Genomic DNA, 17,150 nt, shown 5'->3' on the forward strand with positions numbered 1-17,150 from the left:
GCCAGAGTCTGGACAGTAAGAAGATCATGATGTTTCAACTCGATTATCAAATAACTAACTAAAAGCAGTAGAAAAATGAACACACCAAACATCAGTGTGATAAGAACGACCTAAAATCATAGAAAACACCTTTACGTAGCCTGTGACTTTTTAGTTTGGTGCATGTCCCATCCACTAACATGGAGGAGGCAGGATTTATCAAGATGCTTTGGCTTCATTTTCGGGGAGCAGGCATGTCGTCCATCTTTATATACGGTCTATGTTTTAAACCAGAGGTTCCCAAACTAGGGGTCGGGACCCTTTAGAGGGGTCACCAGACACTGAAGATGTTTTAAACAAATGGAATAAAAACTTTAACTACTGTTACGTAAGATAAAAAAAGGAAGGATACATCTAAAATAATAACTATAAAAGTAAAAAATAAATCAAGAACCAGGGGTAATGGGGGTTGAACATCTCTGCCACTGTTATTTTGGGAGACGGGGCTGAAAGGTTTGGGAACCCCAGTTATAAACCACTGTTTCCATCCCCAGCCCAGGTTTAAACCTCCATGCAGGGTCACCTGCAGAGTGAGGCTCAGGGGCCTGTTCGTAGGTGAGGGCCAGGGGCCGGCGGCCCTGCTCCAACTGCTCATATTCTTCTTCACCGTCAGAGTCAGAGGAGTCAAAGAGAGGACGAGCCGAGCGGAGGTTAGGCCGGGTGTCGATGCAGACAGATTTGTGTGTGCGCTGGTAGGTGAAGGACATGGACTCAGAGGTGTGAGAGTGAGAAATGCGCACTGAGTCCGACCCCGGGGAGAGAAGTGGAGCAGGAGTGAGAGACAGGGGAAAAGAGGAAGGAGGATAAAAAGGAGAAAGTCAAACACAATCGGTCTGGAAGACAAAGGGAGTCAGAGTGAGAACAGCAGGAACTCAGGAAGAACGAGGAGAGTGCGTGCAGAAGTGTGTCTGCTCATGAAATGTTGGAAACAGATCAATATGGCGAGGAGTGCGTTTACCTGGATATCCGTCGGCCACGTCCAGGTCGTTACCACTGCTGATGCTGGTGGAGTCGAGAGAGTGAACGCTGAGGGAGGTGATCTGACAGCGCAGCTGCTCGATGTCGCTGTCCTTACTGTCCAACGCCATCTGAAGCTCCAGACGCACCTGGTTCTCCTCGGCTATCATCTGAGCGACACACACAAACACACTTAATTGAATTTCTGGTCTGCTTCATTGATCAAAACTGGATTTTAATTGGAAGCATGGTTCAATAAATGGACACAGCAGTTTGTCCAAGTTCCAAAAATAAAAGGTTAATAGTCTTGGCCTCAAACAAAAAGGACTTTTCCTCCTACACTACTCTAGCATTTTTTAAATCCTGAAAATATAGTAATATGTAAGTGACATCTTCATCCGCATGCCACTACATCATCCAGCTTCTGGAATAGAAAAAGATGTTCTTTTGGAAAATGTATTCATAATGAAATTGCTGTATTTTTTGGGCCATGTGCACTGACCGCCTGCATGTCCGTCATCTCTCTCTGGTATCTGATGATGGTGCTGTTGAGCTTCTCCTTCTCCGTCCTCAGCTCCAGCTGCAGCTTCCTGTTCTCCTTCTCCTTCCTGTGCACCTCGGTGTCGATGCTGCGGCTGCCTCCGCGCATCGTCTGTCTCCTGTTCATGACCTCCGCCAGCTTATTGATAGCCTGAGAGCAAAAAAAACAGCACGACAGCGTCACAAAGATCCATTTGTGATAAATATAAGTTTGTGGAGAAGGAAGCCCGCAGGAGCATCGATGCTGCTGAAAGACAGAGTTCTATACTTTGCCCAGAGTTCAACACAAGACTGTAGCTGAAAAATGTTTCTTAACAACACATATTGATATAAACAACCTGTGTGGGCGTCCAGACACACACCTGAATTTTTAGTGTCCTTTCATTCTGCAGCAGCTTTTCAAACGACACTTTGACCGAGGTCATCTGCTTCTCCTCCTCCTTGGATTGCTGCAGATCTGTATAAATAGCAGGCATGGAAATGAATTCAGGGCTCAGGTGCACTTTTACTGAATGGCAATGCACAACATCTTTCTATAGACACTGACGTCGACTTCTTGTGACATTTCACGGCCTCTTCCCAGTAAATCACGTGGATGTTAAGACGGCTCTTAGACACTTTTCCCAGAAACCTAATGAAATGTCAGCCCTGTTAAAATCTCCTGTGTGCGCTGCTCATTAACTCAAACTGACACTCACGTTGCTGCATTCCCTTTAGCTGGTTGTTGAGCTCCTCTTTCTCGCTGGCCAGGTTCGCTACGTCCACCGTCAGCGTGCGATTGGACTCTTCCAGCTGTGAAGGGGGGGGGGGGACAGGAGAGACGTGAGCCACACAAACAATAACAAGCAAGCAACTGTATTTATAGAGCACATTTCCAAGATGTGATTCACAGGAGGAATGAAATGGAAAGAGGTTGTTGTGGTTTCTGGTCGTCAGTTTTAAATCACGTTGAATATCTGGAGAAATGAACTACTTGTTAGTCAACTAATTAACTGTGGAGCTTTTGACCAATCAAAACACTCCCTCAGCGTTATGTAAGCGGCTTCCTGTGTTGTTAACATCTTTTTCCCATCTTGCAAGTTTTAAGTTGTTACACTGATCGACCTGTTGGTGGCAGTAAAGTGCAATATAGAAATGTGTCATGTAAATCGAGTTTCGCGGCCTCTGAATATGAATTCCAGTTGATCTAGTTTTATGCTTTTGAAGCACTGTTTCTGGACAGAACCAAGTAAAAGAAAAAAGATCTTGATGCCGGCTATGATCTCACCGAGCTGATGGTGGCCTCCTTGTCGCCGAGCTCCTGCTTGTGTCTCGCCATCATGTCTTTTATCTCCAGCTCCTTCATGATCTTCTCCTTCTCCAGGTCGGAGTACTGCTCCTCAGCGATGGAGCGAGCCAGCTGCTCCGAGTCGGCCTTGGTCAGACTGGCCTCCAGCTGGGACGTCATCGAATCCCTGCGGACGGAAGGAGCCGTTATCATCGTCTCATTAAACACTGAGAACTGGAGAAATCTTTTGAGCTACAGAAGAAATCCCTGCTGACGTTATGAAAGTCAGAAACTATACTGCGGACATATGAGTATTTAAATGACCTTCTTCTAAAGGCACGATATTAAAGTTTCTCCCGAGAGCGAGTTATTGAACTCGGCAGCGAAGCCGAATCCTAGTCCACAGCACTCGGAGGCGGGAGCATCTGGGAATGATGCTAATCTGGTCAAACTCTTCTCATCCAGCTAAAGGTCATATGCTGCTTTTTTTGGCAGTGGGATGAATTCACAGAGGCCAAACAAAACTAATCTGGAAAGTCTGCTACATTCGTTAAAAGTACAGATAAATGTGAACTGCGTAACAACAGCATATGGGACTTTTCAGTTTTATTATTGTCCTGAATGATTCTTTAACTTATGTTTTAGTTACATCCTATTTATACGTTTATTTAGTTTTATATTTCTGTTCATGTTTCACTTTTTCCATCCTTGTTTTTTCTGTGTCTTTTGCATTTGTTGTCTAAAACAGAATCAGATCATATAAAATCACTTCCAAACCAATCAGGTGATTTCAGTCACATTCTGATATTAACCTGAATAAGGTCAAACACAGAATAAACAATAATCAACTTAAGACATGTGGAGTTTTAGTTTCATTATTACGTCCTATTGGAGTTTTCATGGCATTTTGTGACGTCGACATACAACCAGGATTCCAAAGTAACGAAGTGAATCAGACTCTGCTCTGACACGCAAACAGGAATATGAATGGAATATTCTACCAGCAACTCATGTAAACAACACAACCGAGAATTTTCCAGGATAAGATCAGCAATCAGAATGGTGTTGTCCATGTAAACACAGGCACTGATGTGTGTAAGCACAGTTACCTGTCCTCCTGATATTCCGCCAGTCGCTGCTGAGCCTGTTTAAACATCTTATTTCTCTCGTCACAATCGTCCTTCAGCTCTCGGATCTGCGTCTTGTAAAGTGTCTGGGAGGAGGAACACAGGCAGATTCAGCCAGTTACACATGAATGCAGATACATTGAACTGGAGGGTGACAACTAGTTTGCCAATATAGAAACTTATTTTTCTAGAATAAACAATGCAGAAAAGATGTTTACATTTTACAGAAAATTTTGAATTTTCTCAATCCAAGTTGTAAATTTACTTTTTGTATTTTCTTATTATTTATAAAGTTTAAGGTTTAAACTGCCTCTGCGGTCGAGCTCTGATGAAAACCCACGAATGAGATAAAAACATTTTCCTGTTCAAGTCAAACACAGTACTATTACATTTTGTTCTTTGTTAGCTAAGCCATGCAGCGCTTCTAATATTTAGCTGTTTGACTGCGTTCACAAATATAACAGGGATAAAATAAAAATAAATTACTGTGAAATATTGCTCTGCCTCCAACTGGTCCTTCAGATCCTTCAGCTGGCTGTCGGCCCCCTGCTTCTCCCTGAAACGGCACCAAAACTCTGTCAGTCATCGCTCGGAGCCAACGCACAACCAGAGCCAGAGCACTTCACTCAGATCAGATGAGCGAGACTCTCCACATTCACTCGCCAAAAATATGACAACATTACAAAATGCTGCATGTGTGTGTGTCTGTGTGTGTCTGTGTGTTTGAGAGACCTGCGGTGGTCCTGGTTCTGCTTCTCCAGGATCTGCTTAATGTCCAGCAGGTGGTTGACCTCCTGTTTGAGCTGCTTCTCTGAGGAGCGGAGCACCGACACCTGCTGGTTCTGCATCTTCACTTCTCTCTCGCTCATACTGCGCTTGTGCATCTCCTGCTCCAGGCGTGAGCTCAAGCTCCTCACCTGCACAAACACACGGGGGCGCTCCATTAACGTTTTCAATTTTCATGACGGATTACAACATGAATTTGTTAGTCGAGAAAAAGTCTAAAAATAAGGACAAAGGGCCGTCAGAGGGTCCCAGACGTCCTCTTCCTGTTTCCGTCTGTCTGAGAGTTAAAAATCTTTCGCCCCAGTCAACACGTGATGACATTACCTGCAGCTACTAATGCAAATTCGCCCGCTACCGTTGCACGCCATCACAAGCAGGCCCGCAAGCCGAGAGCCAAAAGCTCAATCCACAAATCCGAGGGCGTGCTATTTGATTGACAGTTTGGCCGGAAGTAACAGAATTTGCATGTTGTAAACGATGATTAAATGTCAGTTTGGTTGTTGTGAGTAATGAACGGAGAAACATCTGAGCAATACACTTAAAAATAAAATGTCAATAAGTTCAGATTAAATGCCAATATATGACTCAATTTCTCTCTTGGAAGCATTTTCATCATTTCGTTCCGTTCTTTTTTTCTTTTTTTTTTTTACTTCCACCCTCGAGGCGTCTTTCCTTAAATGATAAATGGGGATTTTGTGTTGTGATAAATTATGAATGTTAAGATGTGAAAAATGATGAAACACGGTTCAGATTCACCACATCACAACTGTCGTGAATCAGATCAGCTTTAAATGAATCAAACCTTGGATATTTGATTCCACTTCATGTTCGTTTTCATCTCCTCCGTGTTTATCAGTTAATTTCTGTTACTTCCACTTCTCATATTTAGATGTTTAAGTTAGTCATTGAGTCCAGGTCACAGTTAAACACCGAGTGTCCTATAGTCAGTTATTGTACACAGAGATGGACGCACCTCCTCAGAGAGTTTCTCCTTCTGTGCCTTCAGCTCTTGCAGGTTGTGCTGCGCCTGCTTGTAGTCACAGTCCAACATGGAGTGGTCCTTCTCCAGCTGCATCACTTTGCTCTCCACCTGCAGCTTCAGGCTTCGCTCCTCGACCAGCGTGCTCTCCACCTCTGGACCGAAGGGAAATTAACCAGGGAGAACCATCAGTGGGGGGGTGGTGAGCTATATGCCGCACTCCAGGGCACAGTATTGATAAAACAATTTTTTGCTGCTCTGATCCTGCTGGGTGTGCTGGATAAATGGCAGCGCGCGGGAAGACGGACAATCAGAGCAGAATGTTCGAAGGCCGGTCCGTTACAGATTTCTGTCAAATGGTTTTCAAATGCTGTTTGTTCAAGGTTCACTCAATAAAATCTGACCTTCGGCTTTTTCTAATGGCCGTTTCATTTCTGCTGCAGCCGCCCTGATCGATTAAACTGCTCTCTCACTTTCAAGACTCAAAACAGTCTCCTGGTTTTATTGTCTCAGTATATGAGGTGAGCAGGGCCGGATCCAGGGCCGGGGCCAGGGGGGCAATAGACCCAGCTGACATCTGATTGGCCCCTGAAGTTCCCCCTATCCTGTCAGTAGTCTTTTGAAAAATAAAACACTAACTTACTAACAATACCTATGAAAGATGATTTGGTAAGAATTTTCATTATCGAAGCATTTTTAAAGAGCAAGGGTCAATTTTCTAAATATACTCGATGACGTGTGGCTTTGCTCAAAGCTACAGAGCAAACAGTAAACAAGGAACGACTTGTGCGTGGATGTTGGACATATAATTGGCCCCTCTGTGTAAGCTGTGTCCCGCCTATATGGCCCCCCCCGATTTAGGAAATTCCTAGATCCACCACTGAGGGCGAGTAAATGAACTCTAAACTAGAAACCCGTCACTGGTGCTTCCGTCTATCCTGCAGTCTTATATTTGTCCCCCTGGATTCTCACCTTTCATGGCCTCAGACTTCGCCTCCTCGATGGACTGATAGATGGTGTTCTTATCGGCGAGTTTGGCCTTGGTGGCCTTGTGCTCGGCCTCCTCCTGCTCCAGACTCTGCTGCAGCTGCTTCAGCTTGAATGTCAGGTCAATCTCTTGGTTGCTCTTTTCCTACAGAGAATATATGAGGTTTTCCAGTGGGCTAATATTTCATAGGAAGTAACTATAAGGCAGTAGCAAATGGAAAATGTGCATCATGCAAGTTAGAAATGTAAAATGTAGCTTTTCAGGAGGAATAAACCTGGAAATCAAAACTTAGAGATGACAAACAAACCTTCTCGAGATCGTTGAGCTTCTCATGGAGCTGCTTCTTCTCAGACTGGACCACGGCGAGGGATGACTTCAACTCCTTCACCTCTTCTTCCAGCCCAGAGATCTGTCCTGTGGATGGGAACAGAAATTACAGAGATCGAAAAATAAGAGCATGACAACTAGAGGATTAGTAAGTGCGTATGATCTGACTGCAAAAGATTCATGCAAATACACCTGAAGTATTCAGACATGATCTGAGACGAGACATTACAGAGCTGCTGCTTGAGTTCGCCTTAAAGTACATGAAAAAACACTGAACTTGATGTTTATTTCCCCGTCGACCGACTCCACCCATGTGGAAAAAAAGAAACACGAGGCGTCACAGCAAACAGGCAGCGCCGTTGTTTCGATACGTCCCGTCCGACCTCTCGGCCCGAGCACGTTAAAGTTTCCAAACAGCGACTCACAAGAGGCGCTGGCTTCGCTCCGGCTTTGGCTTTTTACAGCCTCTTGAACAGATGTTTCCACCTATGATCAGACATTTCCCGAGGCCCGGTCCAAAAAACACTGATTCACATCTAATGCTCCGTCCAGCCTGCAGTGTTGTGTAATGCCTCTTTCCTGCTACCGAGGAGATGTTTACTGCAGTTGAATTGAATAGAGACCCGGGTGTGATTAGCTGCAGTTATGGCAGGGAATTAACTTTATATCATTTTAACAGACACGTTAAAGTTTGGGATATAAACAGCTTTTAAATAAAGGTTGGCTGCGCTTGTCTAACTGGTTATTACTGAAATAAAACACTGAGTTTATTGTTAATTTCCCGTCACAGCGTGCAGCCTGTGGGTAGAAACTATAGACTTTAACTATGGACTATATACATTCACTGAACAGCTGCCACTGTGGCTTCAGCTGAGAATTATGGGAGACTGTTTTGCATTTTATCAAATTCAAAGTTTGCATAACAGGAGCCCAAAGAGGAAGTGGTACGTCTGAAGAATGGACGAGGGAAGTTCTTTAAATTTGGCACAAACTTTCTGTTTGACTAAAGGTTGAACTGATTAGATTTAAGTGGCCAAAAGTCAAACGTCAAGGTCGCTGAGACCACACAGAGCGTATCATTGCCTTGTGAACGCAACAACCCGGGAACGCCTCCAGGGAATTTTCATAAAAGTTGGTACGAACTTTCACTCAAACTCAAACATGAACTGATTCAATTTTGGTGGTCAAGAGTCGAAGGTCAAGGTCATGGTGAGCTCATGTTCTTGAAATATACAAATATATAAACACTCAAGGGAATTTCACAAACGTTCCTTCATGCAAAGTTGACCTGGATAGAAGTTGGAGGTCAAAGGTCAAAACCATTTTCTGCTTGCGAACGCATTATCTTAAGAATGCCTTGTGATAATGTTCAGACTCACAGTGACCTAACAAACCTTGTTATCGGGCTCTTGAACATATCTCAAATCTGCCTTCAGGACATTTTGACCAGTGGTCACTTGGACTCAAAGATTAACTGATTAGATATCAGTGCTTAAAGGTCAAAGGTCACAGTGACTGATATGAGTCTAGGAAAAATGTTTGTAGACTGAAACCGTACTGGTTAGCAGAGGCATACAACCGCAGGTCAATGATTCTAGTTGTTTATAAGTAATTTCTTTCATCAAAAGTTGCTTCTCTTGCTTTAAATCTACTTAAAACTACTTATTTTAGTTCTTCTCCACACCAGCTGTGATCAAACGTGTCTCACCCTGTAAGTCAGTGATGGTTTCTGTCCTGAGGTTGTGGTCTCTTTTCTCCTTCTCCAGCTCGGCCTGCAGCCCCATCAGCTGCTTCTCCAGCTCCATCTTGCTGTTTTCCAGCTGGCTGCACTTCTCCTGCATCTCCCTGAGGCTAACCTCCAGGCTCTGGGCCTGTTTCTGCACGTCGCCTTGACTCCTCTTCAGCCGCGCCGCCGCCTCCTGCTCGGTCTGAAGCACAGCGTTGGCGTCTTCCAGCTGCAGATGAGAAACAGACAGGATTAAACTTTTTTCCCCTCATGAAGACAAAAACGGGGCCAGTACAGCAGCGAAGGAGATTTAATGAGGGGAAAGAAAGAAAGATAATGAAAACAGCAGTCACAGTCGCTTGCTTGATTATGGATATTTAAATTAGCATGTTTGACACAAGTATGAAACAGTGAGGAATTATGAAAAAGATGAGCAATAGAAGAAAGAAAAAGCTATAAAGCTGTGTTAAAGTTAAAGATGTCCCCTCACCTGTTTCTGCAGCTGGATGTTCTTCTCACTGGATATCTGGGAGTTCTGGTTCCTCTTCCTGAGGTCTTCTAGCTGGTCCCTCAGGTTGTTCACTGATCAATTAAAACAGATTTAGTTTCCCCCCGGAGAAATCGAATAATCCACCCACTCAAACACAGATGGACATGCGGCTCTCGGGACGTCCTAAGTTTTATTAAATTGAGGTACTTAAACACTTTTAATCGTCAAAAACAAAATGTCGGATTGAATCTGCAGGTTAAACTAAAGACAATGAGAACAACTGATGATCTGTAAGTTAGAAATACAGTTTTGAGCTTATTCAACAATATAATTTTCATTTCTGTCAGCTGGGATTGGCTCCAGCCCCCCTGCGACCCTTACAAGATAAGCATTGTAGATAAGGGATGGATGGATAGTTGGACACAGGTTTTCCCTCGTGCTTACATTCATTCTCCAGGCCGCGTTTTCTGTCCGTCTCAAACTCCACCTTGCGCAGGTTGTCGGCGCTCTCGTGCTGCAGCAGGGCTCGCTCTCTCTCCAGCTGCCTCAGCGAGGCCTCGACATTCTGCCGGCTGTTCATCTGATCAGAGAGGGATTCACGAACACGGTGAGAGGACTGAACATGCAGCCAACATGTGTGTAAGCCATTCCTCTTTCCACGCTCACCTCTTTATCTAAGTCTTTGACCAGCTTGTCTAAACGGTTGGTAGCATTTCTGAGGAGAAAGAAAAGTTTCATTACAGACTTAAACCCACTTCACAGACTCAAGAGGAACTTGTCTTGTGTTCTGTTATAATCACTTTGTATATGCTTCACTTTTTCTTCCCTTATATGCTAATTTATAAGAACGTTTACCCAGAATTTCCACTCACCCGATTTCCCCAATCAAGCATCGCTAATGGGCTATTGTCAACATCCACCAACATCACTGAGCTGAAGTAAAAAGTGATTTTCTTTTCCATTCTTCTTCAAATCAACCGAGAGAAAAATCTGAAAATGTGTCTGCAGCAATCGAGCAGATTCCCTCTTTCATCTTCTCCTGTGCTTTCAGTCGGCAACGCTCTTATTTCTATTTAAGTTGCTTTAGCTGCCGACAAGCCACTTCCCCACCCACCTCCCCCCCAGCACCTCCTTTTCATTATGAATTTGACCTAATCTATGTCATCTGTTGTCTTGACTTTCCACGTATGCATGTGGAAGGACAGGGGGGTCCCAGAATAGATCCATACCAACAAACATAACTTATTGCAATTATTGAAATCAAATTAATTTTGAAGAAAGTGTGCTTTCTGTACTTGCACTTGTGGTCCAGCTCATCTTTGGCCTGCATCTCATGGTCGAGCTGCTCCTCCAGCTGATGAAGCTTCTTCTGAAGCTGCTCACACAGATGAGAAAAGAAATATTACTTTTTATGGTCATTATCTTTTATTCTATGTCTCTTATCGCTCCTCTTTTTTTTTTTACCATAATATTAAAGACACCCACCTCTTTCTTACTGTCCGAGCAGTATTCCTTATCCTCAGAGTTTTCCTTACAGTCTTCGATATCCTCCGCCGAGTGGCTGTTGCTTCCCTTCAGCAGCCTGAGAGTGAGACGACAGAGCAGAGCCGTGAGAGTTTGTGACCGAGTTTACCTGAGGTGATTTTCCAGCCATGACAACATCCAGCACCATCCACTGGTCCAAATCTCTCCCAAACGAGTGACGTGCTTCACCCAAACCACATCCATCATTTCTATTGGTTTGTTAAGCGGCAGCTGAATGTTCATCCACATGCATGACTTCACGGCCACCATTTAGGAGGCTTTCATGCTGAAGACCCATGAGCTCATGCCTGCAGAGTAAAACCTAGAAAACCTGCACTGTGGAAAAATCAATAGGGCCTGAGGATCCGTCGGACCTTCTTACATCTGGATGTTTTTACCTAAAGAGAAACCCTCCAACCCTCCAACCCACACCGTCCGCTGCCAACCCTTCACCATGACGGGGGACTTGTAATGGTGGGCAACTATCTCTGGGAATCATTACACAACTGGGCCACATTACTGCACAGTGATCACAGAATCGAAAGCCATTTTACGGCCACTGTAAAGACCAGTTGCATCCTGTTTCTGAATCGTTTTCACATCTTTGTAAAAACTAGAATACCTGTTTGGGATGGGCTGTTTGTTTGGCCCCTGGTTTTATTTCTGAAACTATATAAAAGTGACCTGCAGCAATTGAGCCACTGCCGTTGAACCCTGAAGGCACCGCTGCTGTTCACCTGTTCAGTCAAAGGTCGATGAAGCTCAACTCAGTACACAGAACCCTGAGCTGGTGAATCAGTTGTCGTTGTGCATGTGCTGTTGTAGACACAGCCGCTGCTGCTACAGAGCGGCGATCGCCTGTTTATCCAACTTTTGAAAGTATCACGTGTCCAAATTGCAGCAAATTCAAAATTGCACTTCCTTGTGCTCTTATCAATACACATGCCGAGTGTGAAGTCGATAAGATGAATGGTTCTTGAGATGTGTGAGCCATATACGGACAGACAGAGATTTCTGGAAAACAGTAGATTGATGGAAATGCACCAACACTTTCAGGCGAACACACACATTGAAGACAGCTGCGACGGAGTCAGTGGAGGGACAGCGAGGTTCTAGATCTCATAAGCACTTGGGGTGACACGTCCGTACAAATCAAAACTTGAGGGGTTGTATCGTAACCCGTCCGTGTTTGAAAGCATATCGAGAGAAAAATTAAACCACAAACTTCTGTGGCCTCCATGTTTATTACCCACTTTATCTCCTTGTTTACTTCCGTGCACAGCGTGTTCTTCTGCGCATGCGGGTCACATCAGGCCATGACCAGCTCACATTGGAGTCTGATCCTGGCCACATTTTAACGGATAAGATTTGCAATGTGACGGAGCGTCTCTCTCAAACTCATGGTAAAGGTGCATCTGAAATCCAAGGAAGGCTGTTTTCGCTGCAGGCCAACGTTTGATCAGCTTCCCAATATGTATTCATGTCTGTCTATTGACTTCAGAAGAAGCCTCTTGACTCCATTTCCTGAGCTTCATGCGAAAGAGAAATTACATGAAAATACGTGAATGTTCAGCTGGATTAGTACGAGCCTGAAAAGCAAACCCACGCCTGTAGGGTGAATCATTGATGACTAAAGCACTATAAGACACAGAGGTGCTGCTTTTTTAATTCTCCTCCTCATGGAGACCGGGGCTTAGAAACTGGACTTCCATCGTGAGCAGAGGGGGCAGTTAAAGGGGCCGTCGGAACAAGGCGGCAGTGTGGAGCTCAAACAGGCAAACAGTGTGTGACTGGTGCGAGTCTGTATTAAAGGTACGGGTGTGAAGCTGTTTTTTTTTCTCAGTGCTGACCTTAAGGCCGTTTCCTGAGCCGAGAGGCCCCGGTAACATATTCCTAAACAGGAGCGCTACATTTTGAAAATCTACATAAAATCCCAGTAATGCTGACAAAAGCATATCAAGTTCTATTTAAAAATATAAGATCGGTATGTATGAATAATAAACACGGGCACAAAATAGCTCAGGATATATTTCAGAATAAAAGACTTACTGGTCCTCCTTGAAGTACGTGAAGCCGACGAACGGAAGCTGGTTGCCCACGAAGGCTTTGGGAGCAGGAAAGGTCTCAGCATCTCCTTTATCTTCCTCGATGTCGTCGAAGTTTGTGGTGTCGATGTCACTGCTCAGCTCCGGCACAACTGGAGCCACAGCTGGAAGACAGACGCAGAGAGAGAGAGAGGGAAAGAGAAAGTCATGGAGAGAAAGTGAATGAGGAGGAGGAGGAGGAGGTGCAAACCACGAAAGAAAAATTATGACTATCCACGATTAAGACCAAAGGGCCGAAGGTATTTCACTTCTAAGTACTTAAACAACCTCTTAATATTTAGTTTTTTTTTTTCCAGTGGTGTTTCTGAGGAGAGTCCTTGCCAACCTTTGGCGGCGCTGGTGGGAGTGAGCCTTCTGCAGGTTGGCACGCGCCCGGCCCCAACTCCTTTCCCCCGCACAGTGCTCGCTTTGTGCCCCACACACAGCGCCTTTCAAAAAACGAGGTCTAAACTATGCCAGGAGAGTCGACTCCTTCTGCTCTTTAGACGTCTGCACGACACGCTGACAGAAATGTGTCAAAAGGCCAATCAGATAAAACTTAGCTGCTCACTTAGCCTATAAATGGCTTCCGATTAAGAAAAGAAAAAGCTGCCGTTATGGATCGACTCTCCAGACCAATGCAGTTCTGGATCGGAGCAAAGAGGTCATTACTGTCGGGTCAGGACTCAAACCCTCAGCTTGACAAACGTGACGGGAAGATGGCGGAGAAAATACAGGGAGAGATCAAGTGCGGGAATGAAACAAATGAGGCGGAAATAAAAAAGAAGAGGCAAGAAAAAAAATAAAGAAAAAAGGCCAAAATGTGGCGAGACATAAAGAGACATAGGACGCTCCATGGAGGCCCTTGTGGCATGACTTCCCAGAATGCTCTCTGATAGCGGGCGCCTAATGACAGGCAGCCGTGGCCACAGTGAGGGTGAGAGAGCGGGAGCAACCCTCCAAACTTGGGGCGCCCCCTCTCATTAGAGCCGTCCACACAGGCCGCACAGCCTGCCCCGCCCGCCGCTACGGGGGGGCACTGCGTCCCATCCCATCCATCCACTCGTACATCCATCCACAGCGCTGGATCCCAGTGTTTAATAAGCCTGATACATACGAGGACAACATGGAGCCCAAACTTCACAAAAATAACGCTCACACACACACACAGCGGGGGAGTATTGTCATTTCTAAACAGACGCAGAAGGCTGGGAGGTGCAGGTCGCTCTGTGGGACGCCAGAGTCCTGTTTCCAGTGTGTGTGTGTGTGTGTGTCGGGACATGCATGACATGAAGAGAGTTTGCACATGCACAGCACAGCAGTGGCAGCGTCGTGGTCTCGTGTTCCAGACTGCCAGGCTGTGATCAGTAGTTCTGTCTGTTGTGATAATCAGAGCCAGGTGAAGCCGAGAGAGGAAAGAGCCTGTGTGCGATTATACACACACACACACACACACACACACACACACACACACACACACACACACACACACACACACACACACACACACACACACACACACACACACACACACACACACACACACACACACACACAGAGAGAGGCCCGTTCATATTCCTAATATATTCCCTTTTTACTTCTTTCCTTCCCACCTTAAAGATGTCCCTGATAAAACTGTACAAAAGGGAGCTGAAGTCATAATGTGCAGTAATCACATTAATGAAAATACTTAGTAGAGTATAAGCTTGATAAGGAAATAACTGATGGATCATAAACGTTTCAGTATTAAGTGAAAAGTCCATGTTCACCATGTATTTGACTAAGATTAGTTCATGTTCTGTCCATCTTTTTGATTTGGCTGTTATTGTTCCTATATTTTGCTCCTTCTAACTTTTATGTTTCCATTTGGAATTCACCATTGAGATGGTATTGCGCATGAACATGTGAAGTGATGTAACTCTACTTACTACTGGCAGAGTTATGTAATCAGCCAATTATAATAATAATAATAGATCACACAACACAAAGGTTAGTTTCTATAATAATCTCAATATATTATATGAGACTGTTGGTTTAGCAACTACTAATAAGATCTATGTTTACTGCAGCTAAATTGGTATTTTTATAGTTTCAGGACAAGTTGTTTTCTCTCAGGTCTGTCATTGTGTGTATTGCTAGTGTGGGTGGTGCAGCCCTAATGTGACATTTTCTCATATTAAACTTTGCACTGTCAACAAAACACTGCGTCAGTCAAATAAAGTCCAAAAACGTGGGAGTAAAACTGAATTTGTTAAATTCCTATGCAGCTGGTGTTCCTGCAGGTTTTGAGCATCACGTGCTCTGCAGCTCTGCGCAGCCACCAGAACAACAATGAGACGCATCAGCACGGATCATATGTGGAGCATGTGCACCATATATGGAGGCTTCATGGCTGAAAGAGAACAGACCTGCAGAGGAATGAACCGATGTGATAAGGGGAAGAGGAAAGTAAAAAAAAAAAAGTCACACATCACCAAAGCTGGAAAGAGGTTAAACGTGCACCTGGATAGAAGATGTTGAAAAAACGTGCACAGGCACACACTCACTCTCTCGGATGTTGTCGAAGGTCCACTGGTCGTTCTTGAAGAAGGGGTGGCGTTTGATGTCATCCACTCCGGTGCGGCCGAGACGAACCGTCCTGCACAGAGCGAGAGGGACCAGGACTGTGAGCGGAGCGGAGCTCGGCCCAAACACAAAACACACCCCGCCCCTTCCACCCACCACCACCACCATCACCAAAACATGTCATCCCAAACACACGGCCGAGCAGAGTGACCACTCAGCGCTGACCACACTGACCAGCATGGAGAGCCGCATGACCACTGGTGAGACACTGGACACGCCTGAAAACCTCCTCTAACCAGTCAGACCTGAGATAATGTGGATCCAGGAGGAGAGAGGGAGTGAAGGAGGCATCAAACCTGACGGACTCTTAACACGACAGCTCGAGCTGCTGCAGCTTTCCCTGCTTCAGGTCTATTTAAAAAACACACTTTCTGTCTCGCTCTCCCCTCCACCGCTGGGTACAGGGCTGGAGGGGTGCGGCAGTTTAGGTTTGCCACGTGTGGGACATTCCAGACCGGGCCAAGAGGAAGAGAGAGGGCAGGGGCGGGGAGGAAGAAATAGCTTTTAAAACCCCCACCAAAAAAAAAAGAGCCAGACTTAAAACAAACGGTGTCTCAAGAGAAGCTGCAGGAGCGCAAAGACGAAAGTTGGAGCAGAAAATGGAAGGATGGAGAAATGGAAAGTGGCACAGAGAACAGGTAGAAGACATTTCTAAGTGTGGAGGGATGAAAAACATACAGGGGGAGAAGGAGGGAGGTTTAAAAATCTAAAAAAGAAGATGATGGCCGTGCTCAGAGGAATGATGGTGGAGAGGAGGGATGGTGACAGAGTGTTGAATGTGAGTGTGTGTGAGTGTGTGTGTGTGTGTGTGTGAGAATAGTGAGTAAGAAGGTAAATAAACAGTGAGGACAAGTGAAAGGCAGCTCTGTGCTGAAGCAGAAAGGGCCTGTGTGAGTGTGTGAGTGTGTGTGTCCTCCTGGGGGGTGGAGTTACTAATGTAAACAGGAAGTGGTTTCTTCCAGGGGGATGGACCAGAACGAGACCCACACCCCTACACCCATTCATCTCACGTCTACCTTTAATACTGATAATGAGTCGGGACAAATATAAAACTTGCCCTGTTTGTATTGAGCTGTAGGGATCACTCTATATTTAAAATATGTTTAGTCCATCAATATTCTGTATTTTCTTTTTGTCAGTAAATACAATGACAAGATCGACACAAACAACAAACTGATCCTTGTAAAAACTGGATTAGGTCACAAACCCCACCTCATCCATGTTAGTAGATGGGACGTGGACCAAACTAAAAATGAAAGTAAACTTAGTTACTTATCACACTGATGTTTGTCCAAGGGTTTTTCCGGGAAGTTTGGTTTTATTTAGACATTTAATAACAGGGGGGGTGAAACGTCGTGATTGACAGCAGGAACTGACTGGTTATTGGTCGAGCACATGTTTGGCAGGACCTCGATCCCGAGACTTCACTCCACGATCACTACTGCGCAGACTCTGGTTCTAAATGACATTCAAAGTGCAATATGGTCCTTTATAAGAAATAAAAGGAATACAAAAAAATATAAGAAAGATTAAAAAAAGAATAGAAAGGGACAAAGTGAGAAAAGAAAGAGCTCAAATGTGAGCGAGAGCTGCAACAACAGGCTGCAATTAGGTCTCCTTATTCTATCCTACAATCCAAACAACACAATTACGCTGGTGTGCACGACACACCAGCGTAATTGTGTTGTTTG

At 44.8% G+C, this 17,150-nt stretch overlaps 1 protein-coding gene across 6 annotated transcripts in view; it reads right to left on the bottom strand.

The window, feature by feature from the left end:
- The window catches only part of LOC118099269 (rho-associated protein kinase 2), a 32,093-nt gene that overhangs the window by 5,075 nt on the left and 9,868 nt on the right, over window positions 1-17,150 (bottom strand). For 5 of the 6 annotated variants that reach the window (XM_035143708.2, XM_035143703.2, XM_035143704.2 and 2 more), the window contains exons 8-27: window positions 15,381-15,472; window positions 12,800-12,959; window positions 10,712-10,808; window positions 10,522-10,601; window positions 9,893-9,941; window positions 9,671-9,806; window positions 9,227-9,318; window positions 8,719-8,965; window positions 6,991-7,097; window positions 6,668-6,827; window positions 5,690-5,850; window positions 4,663-4,847; window positions 4,417-4,486; window positions 3,913-4,016; window positions 2,804-2,990; window positions 2,235-2,328; window positions 1,899-1,993; window positions 1,499-1,687; window positions 998-1,166; window positions 563-778 (exon numbers count right to left, since the gene is read on the bottom strand). In XM_035143708.2, coding sequence (XP_034999599.2) covers window positions 563-778; window positions 998-1,166; window positions 1,499-1,687; window positions 1,899-1,993; window positions 2,235-2,328; window positions 2,804-2,990; window positions 3,913-4,016; window positions 4,417-4,486; window positions 4,663-4,847; window positions 5,690-5,850; window positions 6,668-6,827; window positions 6,991-7,097; window positions 8,719-8,965; window positions 9,227-9,318; window positions 9,671-9,806; window positions 9,893-9,941; window positions 10,522-10,601; window positions 10,712-10,808; window positions 12,800-12,959; window positions 15,381-15,472 — 2,690 coding nt within the window. The remainder of the gene's footprint in view (window positions 1-562; window positions 779-997; window positions 1,167-1,498; window positions 1,688-1,898; window positions 1,994-2,234; window positions 2,329-2,803; window positions 2,991-3,912; window positions 4,017-4,416; window positions 4,487-4,662; window positions 4,848-5,689; window positions 5,851-6,667; window positions 6,828-6,990; window positions 7,098-8,718; window positions 8,966-9,226; window positions 9,319-9,670; window positions 9,807-9,892; window positions 9,942-10,521; window positions 10,602-10,711; window positions 10,809-12,799; window positions 12,960-15,380; window positions 15,473-17,150) is intronic. The other variant, XM_035143709.2, reaches the window with a different exon arrangement.

This window comes from Hippoglossus stenolepis, chromosome 20 (genome assembly GCF_022539355.2).
Source record: "Hippoglossus stenolepis isolate QCI-W04-F060 chromosome 20, HSTE1.2, whole genome shotgun sequence".
Lineage (NCBI taxonomy): Eukaryota > Metazoa > Chordata > Actinopteri > Pleuronectiformes > Pleuronectidae > Hippoglossus > Hippoglossus stenolepis.